The sequence below is a fragment of the Oncorhynchus masou genome, chromosome 22 (assembly GCF_036934945.1).
Source record: "Oncorhynchus masou masou isolate Uvic2021 chromosome 22, UVic_Omas_1.1, whole genome shotgun sequence".
Classification (NCBI taxonomy): domain Eukaryota; kingdom Metazoa; phylum Chordata; class Actinopteri; order Salmoniformes; family Salmonidae; genus Oncorhynchus; species Oncorhynchus masou.
In genome coordinates, this window is record NC_088233.1 from 23,385,665 (window position 1) to 23,406,173 (window position 20,509).

At 44.9% G+C, this 20,509-nt stretch overlaps 1 protein-coding gene across 2 annotated transcripts in view; it reads right to left on the reverse strand.

Moving 5' to 3' along the window:
• Window positions 1–559: 559 nt before the first annotated feature.
• LOC135509202 (protein BANP-like) overlaps window positions 560–20,509 on the reverse strand; it is a 73,876-nt gene continuing 53,926 nt past the window's right edge. The window contains exons 12-13 of one of the 2 annotated variants that reach the window (XM_064929657.1): window positions 15,306–15,449; window positions 560–1,688 (exon numbers count right to left, since the gene is read on the reverse strand). In XM_064929657.1, coding sequence (XP_064785729.1) covers window positions 1,572–1,688; window positions 15,306–15,449 — 261 coding nt within the window. In that variant the 3' untranslated portion in view covers window positions 560–1,571. Of the gene's footprint in view, window positions 1,689–15,305; window positions 15,450–19,091; window positions 19,204–20,509 lie in introns of those variants that run through there. The other variant, XM_064929658.1, reaches the window with a different exon arrangement.

Sequence of the window (20,509 nt, forward strand, 5' to 3'; positions counted from 1 at the left end):
AAGGTTGAAAGTCATGCGTCCTCCGATACACAACCCAACCAAGCCGCAATGCTTCTTAACACAGCGCGTATCCAACCCGGAAGCCAGCTGCACCAATGTGTGTCGGAAGAAACACCGTGCACCTGGCTACCTTGGTTAGCGCGCACTGCCCGCCACAGGAGTTGCTGGTGCGCGATGAGACAAGGCTATCCCTAACAGCCAACCCCTCCCTAACCCGGACGACGCTAGGCCAATTGTACGTCGCCCCACGGACCTCCCCGTCGTGGCCGGTTACGACAGAGCCCGGGCTCGAACCCAGTGGCACAGCTGGCGCTACAGTACAGCGCCCTTAACCACTGCCCCACCCGGGAGGCCTGAAAACACATTTTCATGTGAAGCTAATGTAATAACATGTGACCCCTTACTCTCTCAACATCTCCACAGAAGGATATTTATGTACTAGATGATTCAAAAATACATGACAAAGTCAACATCTTGAAAATTTTGGAGCTTGTTTTGGAGTTTGTCAACCACTGTCTATGGAGAGGAGATGAAAATACCATTGAAATGCAAGAGCAAAACATATTTGTGGCAACCACAAAACATTTTATTCACACGAATGTATCCTTCACAGAAATACAGCAGGAAAAACAAAAAAAAGTGAAATTCTGGCTACTCTACATGTAACTCATTGTCATGTATTATCATGAACATCATCTTTGCTATTTCGTGGTTGTCTACCTCCAACCAAAGCTCCGCAAACATTTAGACGTGGTACAATTATGTACATGGAACAAACAAACAAAAGATATGTGGGTTAACCAATATGAAAAAAAGCTAGGAAAAAATGGCAAAGTAAGGGTCCATCCCAGAAATGATGTACAAACAGAGAGAAAGAAAAAAAGCCAAAGGAAACGCAACCATTAGTAAGTACCGTTAGGCTTGTATTACTTTCCACAGCAGTACAGCATGACACGATTGCAGGATGCTAGAGAGGAGAACAGCACAGTATTGGTTGTGTGAAGTACGAGTCCAGGGGGTTAGCCTAGCCTACTATAACCCCTCAAGAGAGGGATATTGAGCCGAGTGGCTTAACTTCTAATAACTCCATGCTTTCCCAGAGTTGATGTAAACATTTTATGCTGATGCTGAGGTGTAGGTAGTGATGGTCTGCCTGAGCAGCATCCTTTATGGGTAGGGTTTAATCCCCTGCACTGTGCCCAGGCCAGGTCTCCGGGTCCTCTTCTGATGATGACAATGTGAGTTAACTAGTTCTTGATAGAAGCTATGAAAGCCTGTGTGCTCTATGAACATTTTCATACTGTTGGTTGACAATGAACGAGTGGTTGCTGGACCAAGTCAATATAAAATAACAAAACCACTTCTCTTGATCTTTGCTGTTGTTCTTTTGACATTTTCTAACTTTCTCTTATTTATTTAATTGTATTTAATTTACAATTTACAAAATTGTATTTAATTGTATATTGTCTATGGACCACCCCCACTTCTCTATCCCTTCCACCTATACCTCTGTAACTCTGTCGTAGGGTGCTGGCCAGCTCTCTCTCTCTGTCTCGAGGCCCTCGGGGCCCTTATGTCACCACAGAGGTGACAATCTGCACCACCTCCCCGTTCTCCCCCGCTGGCAGAAGGAGGGATCCCTCCTTCACCTCCATCTCACCCTGCATGGCTGGGGCTAGCTCCGCCGCCTGGGAGGGGAAAGGGGGATTGAGGAAGAAACCAGGGAGGAAGAGGAGTAGGAGAAATGCAGGAGTGGATGTGGGGGAAAGAGACGGGAGGGAGAGAGGGGATGAAAGAGAGACAGTGAGAAAGGTAGGAAGTCAGAGAAGAAATTCAGTGGAGGAGAGCGGAGGAAGCGGAGAGGGGTGAGAGGGAAGATGGAGAGAGAAGAAAAATTGAGGGAGAAAGAGAGAGAGAGAGACAAGTTATAAATAAAAAGCAGACATGTTATCTCCTGGGCCAACCTCAGTTCAGAGAGGCATGGAGATGTGGAATGGGTAACCCCCAGTAAAAGATGAGAATAGTCAAGGATGAGTCACTGTGCTAGGAGAGAAAGAGAGGACCTGGTGAGTCTGGTCTGGTGAGTCATTCCTTCCAAGCCGAGATGCCAAAGTTCTCCCCAACAGCACACCTGCATCTTTTAATCCTCCACTCAAAACAGCACAGCGTGTGCTCACACAGGCTAGTGCGCACAGGTGCACCAGACTAGCCAACACAAGACAAAGGTGCGTGGATACCATCTGGTGTCTGATCTAGACAACATTATTCTATCCACACTGAAGTGGTTTCACTAGATTAAAACAAACTCTCTTGACATCGATATTAGTAAAAGCCATGAAATTGGCCCTGCAACAGAAACATCTAGCTACAGCATCCAACCAAACACACCTAATATGTTAACATATCACACCATAGCAGTTTTTTCAACTGAAAACGAAAACAAGCAGTTGTAATTGAGCAAGTACAGGTAGTACCTTGTTTCAGTCAGCTTTCTACCGTATGGTGCATAATGAATATGACCCAGGTGTCCAACTAAACCCTTTCCTATTCCTCTCTCCATATGATGGCCAATTAATTTTCATCTGGTATATAACAGATACCTCTGGCACTGTATAAGAATCCCGCCCGGGACCAGACCCTGTTGGTTTGTAGTAGGGCCAGCCATAGACTTGACCCGTGACTGAACCATCACAAGGCTAATGTCAGAAATGTTAAACACCGATCTGTCAAGAGGCGCCGCCAAACCAGGGCAAACAGGCCTTCCTATTCTGAACTATTATCTTATTTGAGTTCGTTTTTTTACTTTATTTGATATAGCTTGTGTAATGGAAACTATTGAATAAAGAGTGGGGATTTTTTTTTTAGATAAATAAAGGAAAAGCTAAAGCAATTCATCAAGAGCTCTTAGTTATAAATGCTCCCATATGTTTGGGAAAACAGATTAGAGCGAATCGCTCGTGTTCAACACTTTTTGGGGAGAGGGGAAAAAGCAGTTGTGACCTTTCCCTGACCTTTGAACTGGAAAGGTGGCAAACCATCGGTAAGTACTGGCCATTTCAGGGGCGACCTTGCGCTTTACCTGACTGATAGTGTACATCTCCTCACAAGCCTACTGTGTATTTGATTTGCCCAATGTTGGTTGTGTGAAGTACGGATCCACAAACTCTCTTGACATCGATATTAGTAACAGCCATGAAATTGGCCCTGCAACAGAAACATCGAGCTACAGCATCACTCTGTGATATTTGCAGTCTGTTCTTTTTTTTACTATTCATCTCCATCTATGAATTTGAGAGTTGTTAGTCTACATTTCTCCAATCCCAAACCCTCAGCTTTATAGCAAAACCAAGTAGCATTTTGGTGGCCACAGTTTTGTTTAATTTAGAAATAAGGAGTGGGAGTTTGTTAAAAGACAATGGATTAGAGTTGTCTCACTTTGAGTAGCCTAAAAGAACAGCATGTACAGTATCCTATATTTTTCGGGCTGTTCAACAGTTGTAATCTCTCCCCTTCCTGGTCCATATGCCCTTGTTGAACACAAGATGCTTCATTTCATCTCTTCGGAGCAGTAAATTGGAGATTGATCAGGGCCCAGTCAACTTTGTATCAAGCTGTCAGTGTACAATCAACCATTAGAATAAATAGTAATAAATAGTGAAGCTCTTTAAGAGTCCATTCAAAGTGTACTTTTACTGCTCTACATACGCTGGTAACCAGTTTATAATAGCAAAAAGGCACCTCGGGGGTTGTGGCAGCTGTGGTTTATTGGCCATATAAGGGCTGTATCCAGGCACTCCGCATTGCGTCATGCTTAAGAACAGTCCTTAGCCATCATATATTGGCCATATACCACACCGCCTTATTGCTTAAATATATATACACACTACTGTTCAAAAGTTTGTGGTCATTTAGAAATGCCCTTGTTTTTGAAAGAAAAGCATATTTTTTGTCCAATAAAATAACATCAAATTGATCAGAAATACAGTATAGACATTGTTAATGTTTTAAATGACTATTGTAGGAGAACAGAGGCCCATTATGAGTAACCATCACTCCTGTGTTCCAATGGCACGTTGTGTTAGCTAATCCAAGTTTATCATTTTAAAAGGCTAATTGATCTTTAGAAAACCCTTTTGCAATTATGTTAGCACAGCTGAAAACTGTTGTTCTAATTAAATAAGCAATAAAACTGGCCATCTTTAGACTAATTGAGTATCTGAAGCATCAGCATTTGTGGGTTCGTGTACAGGCTCAAAATGGCCAGAAACAAAAACCTTTCTTCTGAAACTCATCAGTCTATTCTTGTTCTGAGAAATTAAAGCTAAGACGGAAGTTTACCTACAGTTTACCTACACTTAGGTTGGAGTCATTAAAAATAGTTTTTCAACCACTCCACAAATTTCTTGAAAATGAACAAACTATAGTTTTGGCAAGTTGGATAGGACACCTACTTTGTGCATGACAAAAGTAATTTTTCCAAAAATTGTTTACAGACAGATGATTTCACTTATAATTCACTGTATCACAATTCCAGTGGGCCAGAAGTTCACATACACTAAGTTGACTGTGCCTTTAAACAGCTTGGAAAATTCCAGAAAATGATGTAATGGCTTTAGAAGCTTCTGATAGGCTAATTGATAACATTTGAGTCAATTAGAGGTGTACCTGTGGATGTATTTCAAGGCCTACTGTCAAACTCAGTGCCTCTTTGCTTGACATCATGGGAAAATCAAAAGAAATCAGCCAAGACCTCAGAATTGTTTTTTTTAGACCTCCACAAGTCGGGTTCAGCCTTGGGAGCAATTTACAAATGCCTGAAGGTACCACGTTCATCTGTACAAACAATAGCACGCAAGTATAAACACCATGGGACCACGGAGACATCATACCGCTCAGGAAGGAGACACGTTCTGGCTCCTAGAGATTAATGTACTTTGGTGCGAAAAGTGCAAATCAACCCCAGAACAACAGCGAAGGACCTTGTGAAGATGCTGGAGGAAGAGGTACAAAAATATCTATATCCACAGTAAAAACGAGTCCTATATCGACATAACCTGAAAGACCGCTCAGCAAGGAAGAAGCCACTGCTCCAAAACCGCCATAAAAATGCCAGACTATGGTTTGCAACTGCACATGGGGACAAAGATTGTACTTTTTGGAGAAATGTTTTCTGGTCTGATGAAACAAAAATAGAACCGTTTGGCCATAATGACCATCGTTATGTTTGCAGGAGAAAGCGGGAGGCTTGCAAGCCGAAGAACACCATCCCAACCGTGAAGCACGGGGGTGGCAGCATCATGTTGTGGGGGTGCTTTGCTGCAGGAGGGACTGGTGCACTTCACAAAATAGATGGCATCATGAGGCTGAAATGATGTGGATATATTGAAGCAACATCTCAAAACATCAGTTAGGAAGTTAAAGCTTTGTCGCAAATGGGTCTTCCAAATGGACAATGACCCCAAGCATACTTCCAAAGTTGTGGCAAAATGGCTTAAGGACAACAAAGTCAAGGTATTGGAGTAGCCATCTCAAAGCCCTGACCTCAATCCTATAGAACATTTGTAGACGGAACTGAATAAGTGCGTGCGAGCAAGGAGGCCTACAAACCTGACTCAGTTACACCAACTCTGTCAGGAGGAATGGGCAAAACGTAACCCAACTTATTGTGGGAAGCTTGTGGAAGGCTACTCAAATGTTTGACCCAAGTTAAGCAATTTAAAGGCAATGCTATCAGATACCAATCCTCTACTATTATTCTGACATTTGTTTGATCGTAGCTAGCTAGCTACATAGCCGTCTTTGTATCTAAGACAATTGTGTAGTCTGGAGCGGTTTTCTAGGTTAGCTAGCCAGCTATTGTCGTTCTTTTAACGTAACGTTACGTAATCAACACTGCTAGCTAGCCAGCTAGCCCCCGAATAGCAGCACTGTAGAAACTATTACACTCGACGGAACGACTTGATTAGTGTAGTGTCAACAACGTAGCCACTGCCAGCTAGCCTACTCCAGCAGTACTGTATCATTTCAATCATTTTAGTCAATAAGATTCTTGCTACGTAAGCTTAACGTTCTGAACATTCGATAAGTGTAGTCCACTTGTCATTCCAATCTCCTTTGCATTAGCGTAGCCTCTTCTGTAGCCTGTCAACTATGTGTCTATCTATCCCTGTTCTCTCCTCTCTGCACAGACCATACAAACGCTCCACACCGCGTGGCCGCGGCCACCCTAATCTGGTGGTCCCAGCGCGCACGACCCACGTGGAGTTCCAGGTCTCCGGTAGCCTCTGGAACTGCCGATCTGCGGCCAACAAGGCAGAGTTCATCTCAGCCTATGCCTCCCTCCAGTCCCTCGACTTCTTGGCACTGACGGAAACATGGATCACCACAGACAACACTGCTACTCCTACTGCTCTCTCTTCGTCCGCCCACGTGTTCTCGCACACCCCGAGAGCTTTTGGTCAGCGGGGTGGTGGCACCGGGATCCTCATCTCTCCCAAGTGGTCATTCTCTCTTTCTCCCCTTAGACAGATGGGTATCGCCTCCTTTGAATTCCATGCTGTCACAGTTACCAGCCCTTTCAAGCTTAACATCCTTATCATTTATCGCCCTCCAGGTTCCCTCGGAGAGTTCATCAATGAGCTTGATGCCTTGATAAGCTCCTTTCCTGAGGACGGCTCACCTCTCACAGTCCTGGGCGACTTTAACCTCCCCACGTCTACCTTTGACTCATTCCTCTCTGCCTCCTTCTTTCCACTCCTCTCCTCTTTTGACCTCACCCTCTCACCTTCCCCCCCTACTCACAAGGCAGGCAATACGCTCGACCTCATCTTTACTAGATGCTGTTCTTCCACTAACCTCATTGCAACTCCCTCCAAGTCTCCGACCACTACCTTGTATCCTTTTCCCTCTCGCTCTCATCCAACACTTCCCACACTGCCCCTACTCGGATGGTATCGCGCCGTCCCAACCTTCGCTCTCTCTCCCCCGCTACTCTCTCCTCTTCCATCCTATCATCTCTTCCCTCTGCTCATACCTTCTCCAACCTATCTCCTGATTCTGCCTCCTCAACCCTCCTCTCTTCCCTTTCTGCATCCTTTGACTCTCTATGTCCCCTATCCTCCAGGCCGGCTCGGTCCTCCCCTCCCGCTCCGTGGCTCGACGACTCATTGCGAGCTCACAGAACAGTGCTCCGGGCAGCCGAGCGGAAATGGAGGAAAACTCGCCTCCCTGCGGACCTGGCATCCTTTCACTCCCTCCTCTCTACATTTTCCTCCTCTGTCTCTGCTGCTAAAGCCACTTTCTTCCACTCTAAATTCCAAGCATCTGCCTCTAACCCTAGGAAGCTCTTTGCCACCTTCTCCTCCCTCCTGAATCCTCCTCCCCCTCCCCCTCCCTCTCTGCAGATGACTTCGTCAACCATTTTGAAAAGGTCGATGACATCCGATCCTCGTTTGCTAAGTCAAACGACACCGCTGGTTCTGCTCACACTGCCCTACCCTGTGCTCTGACCTCTTTCTCCCCTCTCTCTCCAGATGAAATCTCGCTTCTTGTGACGGCCGGCCGCCCAACAACCTGCCCGCTTGACCCTATCCCCTCCTCTCTTCTCCAGACCATTTCCGGAGACCTTCTCCCTTACCTCACCTCGCTCATCAACTCATCCCTGACCGCTGGCTACGTCCCTTCCGTCTTCAAGAGAGCGAGAGTTGCACCCCTTCTGAAAAAACCTACACTCGATCCCTCCGATGTCAACAACTACAGACCAGTATCCCTTCTTTCTTTTCTCTCCAAAACTCTTGAACGTGCCGTCCTTGGCCAGCTCTCCCGCTATCTCTCTCAGAATGACCTTCTTGATCCAAATCAGTCAGGTTTCAAGACTAGTCATTCAACTGAGACTGCTCTTCTCTGTATCACGGAGGCGCTCCGCACTGCTAAAGCTAACTCTCTCTCCTCTGCTCTCATCCTTCTAGACCTATCGGCTGCCTTCGATACTGTGAACCATCAGATCCTCCTCTCCACCCTCTCCGAGTTGGGCATCTCCGGTGCGGCCCACGCTTGGATTGCGTCCTACCTGACAGGTCGCTCCTACCAGGTGGCGTGGCGAGAATCTGTCTCCTCGCCACGCGCTCTCACCACTGGTGTCCCCCAGGGCTCTGTTCTAGGCCGTCTCCTATTCTCGCTATACACCAAGTCACTTGGCTCTGTCATAACCTCACATGGTCTCTCCTATCATTACTATGCAGACGACACACAATTAATCTTCTCCTTTCCCCTTCTGATGACCAGGTGGCGAATCGCATCTCTGCATGTCTGGCAGACATATCAGTGTGGATGACGGATCACCACCTCAAGCTGAACCTCGGCAAGACGGAGCTGCTCTTCCTCCCGGGGAAGGACTGCCCGTTCCATGATCTCGCCATCACGGTTGACAACTCCATTGTTTCCTCCTCCCAGAGCGCTAAGAACCTTGGCGTGATCCTGGACAACACCCTGTCATTCTCAACTAACATCAAGGCGGTGGCCCGTTCCTGTAGGTTCATGCTCTACAACATCCGCAGAGTACGCCCCTGCCTCACACAGGAAGCGGCGCAGGTCCTAATCCAGGCACTTGTCATCTCCCGTCTGGATTACTGCAACTCGCTGTTGGCTGGGCTCCCTGCCTGTGCCATTAAACCCCTACAACTCATCCAGAACGCCGCAGCCCGTCTGGTGTTCAACCTTCCCAAGTTCTCTCACGTCACCCCACTCCTCCGCTCTCTCCACTGGCTTCCAGTTGAAGCTCGCATCCGCTACAAGACCATGGTGCTTGCCTACGGAGCTGTGAGGGGAACGGCACCGCAGTACCTCCAGGCTCTGATCAGGCCCTACACCCAAACAAGGGCACTGCGTTCATCCACCTCTGGCCTGCTCGCCTCCCTACCACTGAGGAAGTACAGTTCCCGCTCAGCCCAGACAAAACTGTTCGCTGCTCTGGCCCCCCCCCAATGGTGGAACAAACTCCCTCACGACGCCAGGACAGCGGAGTCAATCACCACCTTCCGGAGACACCTGAAACCCCACCTCTTCAAGGAATACCTAGGATAGGATAAAGCAATCCTTCTCACCCCCCTTAAATGATTTAGATGCACTATTGTAAAGTGGCTGTTCCACTGATGTCAGAAGGTGAATTCACCAATTTGTAAGTCGCTCTGGATAAGAGCGTCTGCTAAATGACTTAAATGTAAATGTAAATTTCACATTCTTAAAATAAAGTGGTGATCCTAAATGACCAAAGACATTTTTATTAGGATTAAATGTCAAGAATTGTGAAAAACTGAGTTTAAATGTATTTGGCTAAGGTGTATGTAAACTTCCAACTTCAACTGTATATATATTTGATGATATCAAACAAACCCCTGCCTGGTCAGGGAGGGGGAAATTAATCAATTTAGGATATCCATTGCTCCAAGAGAGGAACGGGGGTACGGGTGGGACAAATTAGAGCGCTGAAAAAAACACAAGTGGTGACCAAGGATGCCATACCTCATACAGCTACACTGAGCAAAAATATAAACGCAACATGCAACAATTTCAAGATTTTACTGAATTACAGTCCATATAAGGAAATCAGTCAATTGAAATAAACTCATTAGGCACTATTCTATGGATTTCGCATGACTCCATACGGATATGCATCTGTTCATTACAGATACCTTTAAAAAAACGGTGGGGGTGGGTGCGGATCAGAAAACCAGTCAGTATCTGGTATAACCACCATTTTCCTCATGCAGCGCAACACATCTCCTTTGCATAGAGTTGATCAGGATTTGATTGTGACCTGTGGAATGTTGTCCCACTCCACTTCAATGGCTGTGCGAAGTTCCTGGATATTGGTGGGAAATGGAACACGTTGTCGTACACGTCGGTCCAGAGCATCCCAAACGTGATATGTCTGGTGAGTATGCAGGAAGAACTGGGACATTTTCAGCCTCCAAGAATTGTGTACAGATCCTTGCGACATGGGGCCGTGCATTATCACGCTGAAACATGAGGCGATGGCGGCAGATGAATGGCACGACAATGGGCCTCAGGATCTCGTCACGGTATCATGTGCATTCAAATGACCATATTCCCATCACCACCATGGGGTACTCTGTTCACAACATTGACATCAGCAAACCGCTCGCCCATACAAAGACCGACACACACTGTCTGCCATCTGCCCGGTACGGTTGAAACGAGGATTCATCCATGAAGAGCACACTTCTCCAGTGTGTCAGTGGCCATCGAAGGTGAGCATTTGCCCACTGAAGTCAGTTATAACGTCAAACTGCAGTCAGGTCAAGAACCTGGTGAGGACGACTAGCACACAGATGAGCTTCCCTGAGACGATTTCTGACAGAAATTCTTTGGTTGTGCAAATCCACAGTTTTATCAGCTGTCCAGGTAGCTGGTCTCAGACGATCCCGCAGGTGAAGAAGCCAGATGTGGAGGTCCTGGGCTGGTCACACGTCGTCTGCGGTTGAGAGGCCGGTTGGACGTACTACCAAATTCTCCAAAAACAATGTTGGAGGCGGGTTATGGTAGAGAAACTAACATTCAATTTTCTGGCAACAGCTCTGGTGGACATTCCTACAGTCAGCATGCCAAGTGCACACTCCCTCAAAACTTGAGACATCTGTGGCACTGTGTTGTGTGACAAAACTGCACATTTTAGAGTGGCCTTTTATTGTCCCCAGCAAAGTGCACCTGTGTAATGAGCATGCTGTTTAATTAGCTTCTTGATATGCCACCTGTCAAGTGGATGGATTATCTTGGTAAAGGAGAAATACTCACTAACAGGGATGTAAACAAATTTGTGCACACAATTTGATAGAAATTGTATGAAACATGGGACCAACACTTTACATGTTGCATTTATATTTTTGTTTAGTATAGTTGCCCAGAAGAGTGATAGGTGGTGGGACAGGATACTCTCTGCACATGCCTGCATTTAGCCAGCAGAAAGTATACAATCACTCACTCTAAATGAACAAGACTCAAATTACTCCAACTCTGGGTAGGATTGGCATTTCTACAAACAGCCAAACAACAAATACATTTTAAAGAGCCAAAGCTTTTTTTAGGGTCCAATTTTTTTATAATGTTGCACAGCATGAAAACAATGCCTTTGATAAGCATGAGACGAATCAGCGATACCTATAAAAAAAACATGTGACAGTTAACATGGTTTTGGAAAAACAGAGGGAAAAAACTGAGTCTCCTTCGTTTCTGGACGTGTCAAGCAGGCCACTTAAAGGAGGGTCTGCTGTGGGTGCATGTGCACCCTTCCTGCTTTCAACACATGGCTCCCAGTCTCTGAGCTCAACCATCAAGGGATTCAAAGCTAATCTAATAATTATTACTTTCCTCTTTCTGAAGCTGCGTCTGTACATTTCACATTGTTAAATGACTGTTTACTAAACACCAGCTGTAGGACTGAAAGGATAAGGGCATTAGCTTTGAGTGAAAGCATTACAATAGGGAGAATAGCTGTACGTTGAGTACCTGTAAGCAGTTTGATGAAATTGCTAGGTATTACGCTGGTATTTCGATTTCAACATGTTAGTAATTATAAGGAGAAATATGGCAGTGCACTGCATAGCCAGTCTTACTGGGAGACTGCACAATATATGTTTGTGTCATTTAAAGGGGAAGTGAGAGACTGACGACTCTACTCTCGGCTGGTGCTAAGGAGGCGCAAGTGTCAAAAGCAAGTTAGTTTGATCAGGTAAAAAGTGGCGGGCTGGCCTTTTCCAGCCCTGACGTCAGGTTCGGCAATTTACCTGTCTAACAGGTGGGAGGGGTGGCGATATTTGAGGCGTGTCCTTAAAAACAACCGCAAAAGTGACAATTGCCCTTAAAAACAAGTGCAAAAGACCCAGAAAAAGCAGGGCTTGACGGCAACGCAGTTGATAATGGCATGGATTTTGACAACGGAAGCGCCGCCTACCCAGCCATGATTTGCAGTGCCCATTGAAGGAGAGATGTGCCGGTGAATCTCGTATTTAGAAACATAAAAGCACGATTGGCTTCTCCCCATTTTTGATTGATTTGATTGAAAACCAAGCATAGCCAACCCTCCCCTTAATCAAGGCTGGTTTAGCATTGCATAGTTGCGTCTTTTTATACTGGCCATTAGCCAAAAGTAGCCTATGAATAAAGGGTTTTTAAATGGTCAACTGAGTGTGCCCTCAATGCTTTTTCATTATTCATAATTCACATACCTGCATTTCACTTGTTCAAGTAGGCTATCCATCCCAATTTCCAAGGAGTGCCCCTCCACTCTATTCAGTCCTCCTATAATGCCATATCAACATCAGATTATTTTCTGAATCGGTCTCGAACATAGACAACGATACAATTGACAGAAGCCTAATATTTTGTAGACATGCAAATGTTATGTATAGACATTTAGGCCTACGTGTGCACACAGTGCCATGGAACGAGAAGCGATTTATGATATCATGCTTCGGACCAAATCCTATTTAGAAATATTATTGTTGGTTTAAAAAATAGATTTGTTTTTTAGTTTTTTAATCAAATGAATTAGAAAGATTCACCGTCCATGGGTTTATGGTACATGACTCAAATGCAATGCACTTTCGTCTGCTATTTCTGGAGAAGTGAATATACGACATGTAAGATGGTTCCTTGATATTTCTAAACATTACATTAGCGTATAGCGATGAGTAGACATGTCCCCCTTCTCTATATTTCGGAGCTTTACCCGGCTCCTGTGAAACGTTTGGATTTAAGTACAACCCTCTGTAGTCTAAGATGCCATGTCTCTAATATATGCCCAGCTTATTTAAAATAAGTTGTCGTTATGTTTTTATTCAATTTTTGGGGCTTTATCAATAGCCTAGTAAATGTAATCTTGCTTATTGACTATAAGTGGCATGTCCAGTTCCAGACTACAATTTACAGTAGGCCTTGATGTTTAACAAATATGGGGCAGGCTATTTAACCAACTAGGCTGTAACGGACTAACATTTGAATTGGAGTTGATGACAACGCAATACATCAAATAATGTAAAGACAACTTGAAGCAACCACTTATACTACATGACCAAAAGTATATTAGAGACCTGCTCGTCAAACATCTCATTCCAAAATCATGGGCATTAATATGGAGTTGGTCCCCCCTTTACTGCTATAACAGCCTCCACTCTTCTGGAAGGCTTTCCACTAGATGTTGGAACATTGCTGCGGGGACTTGCTTCAATTCAGCCACAAGAGCATTAGTGAGGTTGGGCACTGATGTTGAGTGATTAGGCCTGGCTCACAGTCAGCGTTCCAAAGGTGTTCAATGGGGCTGACGTCAGGGATCTGTGCAGGTCAGTCAAGTTCTTCCACAATGAACTCGACAAACCATTTCGGTATGGACCTCACTTTGTGCATGGGGGCATTGTCATGCTGAAAAAGGAAAGGGCCTTCCCCAAACTATTGCCACAAAGTTGGAAGCACAGAATCGTCTAGAATATCATTGTATGCTGTCCTTCACTGGAACTAAGGGGCCGAGCCCAAAGCATGAAAAACAGCCCCAGACCATTATTCCTGCCCCACCAAACTTTATAGTTGGCACTATGCATTCGGACAGGTAGCGTTCTCCTGGCATCCTTCTAACCCAAATGCGTCCTCTCGGACTGCCAGAGAACTCGTTTCCACTGCTCCAGAGTCCAATGGCATCGAGCGTTGAGATTTCCCTTCACTGGAACTAAGGGGCCTAGCCTGACCATGAAAATCCAATGGCATCTAGCTTTACACCCCTCCAGCACTTGGCATTGTGCATGGTGATCTTAGGCTTGTGTTCAGCTGCTCGGCAATGGAAACCCATTTCATGAAGCTCCTGACAAACAGTTCTTGTGCTGACGTTGCTTCCAGTGGCAGTTTGGAACTCAGTAGTGAGTGTTGCAACCGAGGTCAGATGATTTTTACACTCTCTACGCACTTCAGCACTCAGTGCTCCCGTCCGTTCTGGGAGCTTGTGTGGCCTACCACTTCACGGCTGAGCCGTTGTTGCGCCTAGACGTTTCCACTTCACAATAACACAGTTCATTGGGGCAGCTCTAGCAGGGCAGACATCTGACCAGCTGACTTGTTGGAAAGGTGGCATCTATGGGTCTCCACATAATTGTGTAGATATACACTGTATTTAGCCATGGAACATGTTCTGATTGTTTATTCATCAAAACCCAGCCCTTTTGCACCAGCTGGTGCGACCATAATTCTGGTTCAGAAAATAGAAAATAATATTTGACACATCCCCGAACCTATAACGCTAATGCATTAGGTTTGTTTAAATAGAGCCCCAAATGTCCTGGTGTGAGCTCTTAACTGTCCTCAGATATATTTAGAACCCAATCCTCTATACTTCTGCCTCCCTCAACTCAACCACCCCACAAACATCCCCAACACTTGACAAAATTCTCTGTCACATCTCATCTGAAACACCCCCGACACATAAAACCCATAACTATCAACCACCCACTCTAACCTCCCCGTACATCTGTAAACGCTTACACCTTCCATCCATTTCCCCCTCACCTCCACAATATCCTACACTAATCCACCCCCCTCCACTTCAGACCCAGAACCTGTGATGGCTTCATCAGCCCCTTGCTCTCTCCTGATGTCTGAGAACACCAGTGTAAACCACCCGCCGCCCTGCCTTTGATACTCTTTAATGGCACCATCGGGGAATGATTAATGATCTCCTGGGGGATGGATGGATAGAGAGAGAGTGTGAGAGAGGATATTTATTATGCTTTGTTTAAAAAAACTAAATGCATTGTGTAGTGCGATTGGTGTAGATTAGTGTTGAGGACCTGTTTCACCTCACCACAAGGGAGCTGTGTTCACTCCCTTGGAATGCTCAGTCAACTGGGCTGGCTGACTAATCTCCGTACAGCCCTGTAACGTGTAAACTTAATGTGTTCTTTAAAAAAAATTGTATATAGCTGCATTAATATTGCTGGACCCCAGGAAGAGTAGCTGCTGCCTTGGCAGCAGCTAATGGGGATCCTTAATAAATACAAATGTAGCCTCTGGGTGAGCTCACAGATATGGCCTGGGCTGGGAAGATACGTCTCACAGGTACGTACAGAATAGCATAGAAAATAGACAATTCTATACACCATGTAAGTGTGAAGTCTACTCTACTGGATGGGTGGAAATGTCACAGGTGTGTCTCAGGAGTTTGAGCGAACATTAAGTTGGAACCGCAGAAACAGTCAGGAATGCTGCCGTCAGGCCTGCCAGACTCAACGACACGTTGTGCTCCTCACCTGTACAGTAGCGGTGTTGTCGTTGACTTGGGCCAGTCGGACATACTGCACCTGTATGTCACTGGCCTGTAGGGGGGAGCCCTCCACTGCTGTGGCCACCCCGTCAGCTGACGCCACCGCTATCAGCTGGGCCCCACGCAGCACCTGACCAGGGGGAGGAGGGAGGGAGGGAGGGAGGGAGGGAGGGAGGGAGGGAGGGAGGGAGGGAGGGAGGGAGGGAGGGAGGGAGGGAGGGAGGGAGGGAGGATGATTAATATAAGATGGAATTGGAAAAATGCTCAATTGGAGCAAATATTTATTATCACAATGGCAAGACTATGATTTGTCTAATTAATCACAAAACTATGATTAATTTCACTGCAAGAAAAATATTGCCTCTGGTGAGAGCTTGTGCAAGGGTCAGCCAATGTGTCTGTTTGTACATCAAACATGGCTTCAAACCTTCAAACACACACACAACCCCTAGCTTTCTCTCCGATGATATCACATCATCTTCGAGAGCGAGAGAGCAGCCACTATGGTTTTGAAGACGTCTGCTTAGCATTACAGTGCCCACAATAGCACCCTATTATTACCTTTATAGTGTACTGCCATAGGGCTCTGGTCAAACGTAGTGCACTATGTAGAGAACATGATGCCATTTCAGATGTAGCCATTGTTAGCTGCCTCTGCCAACTAGCTAATGCTTTGAATCAAGAGTTTACTGCCAGGATCTGGATCTGCTCTCTAACTCACTGACTGGCTACACTTCCCTGAAGAGAGGCCGATTAACAATAAACAGCAGACAGAAGTATTTATGCCCGATCTGATGTGTGTTTACATTCTTTCATTAGACACAGCTATCAGGGTGTAACAAGCACAGGCTAGCGTACCAGGACACACAGATCACTGAACATGTCACTCTCATTGCCACCTGAGATAGAGAGATGGAAAAAAAACAAAAAGAGGAGAGGGAAAGAGAGAAACATCTAGAGAAGGGGAGACCTAAACCCTGTTGTGTTGAACTACAGCCAAGCTGTGCCAAAGATCAGCTTTTAACACACTCACTAATAACAGAGCAGGATAGTACAGCTGCAACATGGTATGGAGTATTCCTGTAGATTTACATTGACTGACACACACACACACACACATACACATACACACAAGGGCCTTGGGGCTATAGGTTAAGAGCTATGATGTCTAGGCCTAATTGAATAACATACAGTAGGCCTACAGTAATAAGTTGTGGAATATTTGAACAGACATGCAAAGCTAACATACAATCATACTGTCACACCTGACCCAGCAAGATTGATGGAGGAAAATATTAAGTGAACTCGGTGTGTGTGTGCGTTTAAATAAAACCATGTGTCTCTCTTGCGATTACTACCTTACACAGCACTACAACATGTCTCTCTCTCCACCTTGCATGACCTACATGTCCTCTTGCATGTGTGCTTTGTCTCCAGCTTTAACCAGTCTGACTTACTCCCATGCCAGTGGAACGGAGTAGAGCAGAGCAGCTGGGTGCAGGCTTAACAGACATTCCCAATTTGGGGATGAATCAGAATCTGCTTGTCTGCAGAAAAAACCCAAACCTCAAACCCCAATTACAGATGCTGTTTGTGCCCCCCTTACCGTATCTACCCGCCCTGTTCCACCCCCTCACCAAACCACAACCTTCGCTTTGAAGTTGGTGACTCGGTTACGTGTTTCGTGAGTCGTGTTAACTCCCCTGGAGCCTGGTGGGTTGTGTCAGGCTCCGGGAGATTTTGCCAGATTTTTCTTTTTCACCACAATGTCTGATGCCGACTCACCAGGACACGCCAGTCCCAGCCGGGCTGATGGGAACTATTAGATGAGAAGGAAGACTCCCTGGCTACACTAGCCGGATGAGAGCCACAAAACGGATGCAACATAGGGAACTCCAGAGAGGGTGAAGGTAGTCTTGAAAAGGGGGGCCAGTAAACAGAGAGTTGCCGGTTCAAATACCAGGGCTGACGGAGGAATTGTGCAGGGAATGAGCCGACAGTTGGAGGCTTCCTGGCTTCAATATTCCATGTGCTACCTACTTACATTGTGCACTTGAGCAAGGCACTTAACTCCTCAAATCTGCTCCAGGACCACTACTCTGTGGTATTGTAATTATTGTAATGGACTGTGGGACTATAAACACACACTGACAGGGAGTGTATGTGATTGGACAAAGGGTCCGTATATACACTGACCACTTAGAGGGCAATAAATAGCCTTGATCTGAGGGGTCTTGCTGAGTGAGTGACATCTGAGTGAACATACACTGACTGACTGAAGGGCAATAGATCGTAGTCTGAATAACGGTAATCACAGACAGACTATACAAAAACTGACCACAGGGAAACTGACCCGTCTGTGAGAAAATAAATACACTGACCACAAAGACACTGCCATATGCATCTGCATCTACACGTTCTGTCATATTCATCTACACGTTCTATCATATTCATCTGCTTCTACACGTTCTGTCATCTGCATCTACACGTTCTGTCATCTGCTTCTACACGTTCTGTCATCTGCATCTACACGTTCTGTCATCTGCATCTACACGTTCTGTCATCTGCATCTACACGTTCTGTCATCTGCATCTACACTTTCTGTCATATTCATCTACACGTTCTATCATATTCATCTGCTTCTACACGTTCTGTCATATGCATCTACACGTTCTGTCATCTGCATCTACACGTTCTGTCATCTGCATCTACACGTTCTGTCATATTCATCTACACTTTCTGTCATCTGCATCTACACGTTCTGTCATCTGCATCTACACGTTCTGTCATCTGCATCTACACTTTCTGTCATATTCATCTACACTTTCTGTCATATTCATCTACACTTTCTGTCATATTCATCTACACGTTCTATCATATTCATCTGCATCTACACATTCTGTCATCTGCATCTACACGTTCTGTCATCTGCATCTACACGTTCTGTCATCTGCATCTACACGTTCTGTCATCTGCATCTACACGTTCTGTCATCTGCATCTACACGTTCTGTCATCTGCATCTACACGTTCTGTCATCTGCATCTACACGTTCTGTCATATTCATCTACACATTCTGTCATCTGCATCTACACGTTCTGTCATCTGCATCTACACGTTCTGTCATATTCATCTGCGTCTACACGTTCTGTCATATACATCTGCATCTACACGTTCTATCATATTCATATGCATCTACACGCTCTGTCATATGCACCTGCATCTACACGCTCTGTCATATTCATCTGCGTCTACACGTTCTGTCATATGCATCTGCATCTACACGTTCTGTCATATGAATCTGCATCTACACACTCTGTCATATGAATCTGCATCTACACACTCTGTCATATGAATCTGCATCTACACACTGTCATATGAATCTGCATCTACACACTCTGTCATATGAATCTGCATCTACACACTCTGTCATATGAATCTGCATCTACACACTCTGTCATATGAATCTGCATCTACACACTCTGTCATATGAATCTGCATCTACACACTGTCATATGAATCTGCATCTACACACTCTGTCATATGAATCTGCATCTACACACTCTGTCATATGAATCTGCATCTACACACTCTGTCATATGAATCTGCATCTACACACTCTGTCATATGAATCTGCATCTACACACTCTGTCATATGAATCTGCATCTACACACTCTGTCATATGCATCTGCATCTACACACTCTGTCATATGAATCTGCATCTACACGCTCTGTCATATGCACCTGCATCTACACGTTCTGTCATATGCACCTGCATCTACACGTTCTGTCATATGCATCTGCATCTACACGTTCTGGCATATCCATCTGCGGTCCATCAAAAGTTCAACCCTTTTCCACTCTTCAGGCAAGTCAGCCCAGCTCTGCACAAAAAGACAAAACAGCTGTGAAATAAATGTGGATAGACCATCAGTCATAGGAACTCTGTAGAAAGACGCACTAGGCTAATCTGTTTATTAGGGATACACACTTTGAAGTAGGTAGTATATAGTATGTAGTAGGTAGGCAGAGGTAATTAATTTAACTGCATTTTTAAGCCCATGTTTAATCCTAATTATTTATAAAAAGATCTGTCAGCTACATTTGGTGGAGGGGCACAATGATTGGACCAGGCAAAGAGTACCCCCCTTCTCCCTAGTAAGTGCTTCCTTCCAATTTGCACCACGGAGCAAAGATATGCTAGGCATAAACGTTAGATATTCTAGTGCTTGCAGACAGTCTCGCAAGTAGAGAAGGGGAGTGAGTGACACACAGCATTTGATTTGATTTAAGCTGCCGGTGATGGGCAGGACTCACAGGAGGTATGTTAGTAAATTCATTTGATCAAGCTATGTAGCCTATTGATACCTTCTTGATTAATAAATAAAATAAAAATGTTTTTCTGTAATACTAGCCAACTAGCAATTGTATGTGCAGTACCAGTCATAAATTTGGACACACCTACTCATTAAAGGGTTTTTCTGTATTTTTACTATTGTCTACATTGTAGAATAATAGTGAAGACATCAAAACTATGAAATTACACATATGGAATCATGTAGGTCACCCAAAAGTGATAATCAAAATATATTCTCTCAACCAGCTTCATGAGGTAGTCACCTGAAATGCATTTCAATTAACAGGTGTTAAAGTTGTTAAAGTTAATTTGTGGAATTTCTTTCCTTGATGCATTTGAGCAAATAATTTGTGCTGTGACCAGGTAAGGGTGGTATACAGAAGATAGCCCTATTTTGGTAAAAGAAAAAAAAGAAGTCCATATTATGGCAAGAACAGCTCAAATAAGCAAAGAGAAACAACAGTCCATCATTACTTTAAGACAAAGGTCAGTAAATTTGGAAAATGTAAAAAACTTTGAAAGTTTCAAGTGCAGTCGCAAAAACCATCAAGCACTATGATGACACTGGCTCTCATGAGGACCTCCACAGGAAAGGAAGACCCAGTGACCTCTGCTGCACAGGATAAGTTCATTAGTTACCAGCCTCAGAAATTTCAGCTCAAATAAATGCTTCATAGTTCAAATGAGAAATTTTGGTTCCAAGCACTGTGTCTTTGTGAGACAAAGAAGGTGAATGGTTGATCTCTGCAGGTGTGGTTCCCACCGTGAAGGATGGAGGAAGATGTGTGATGGTATGGGGGTGCTTTGCTGGTGACACGTTCTGTGATTTATTT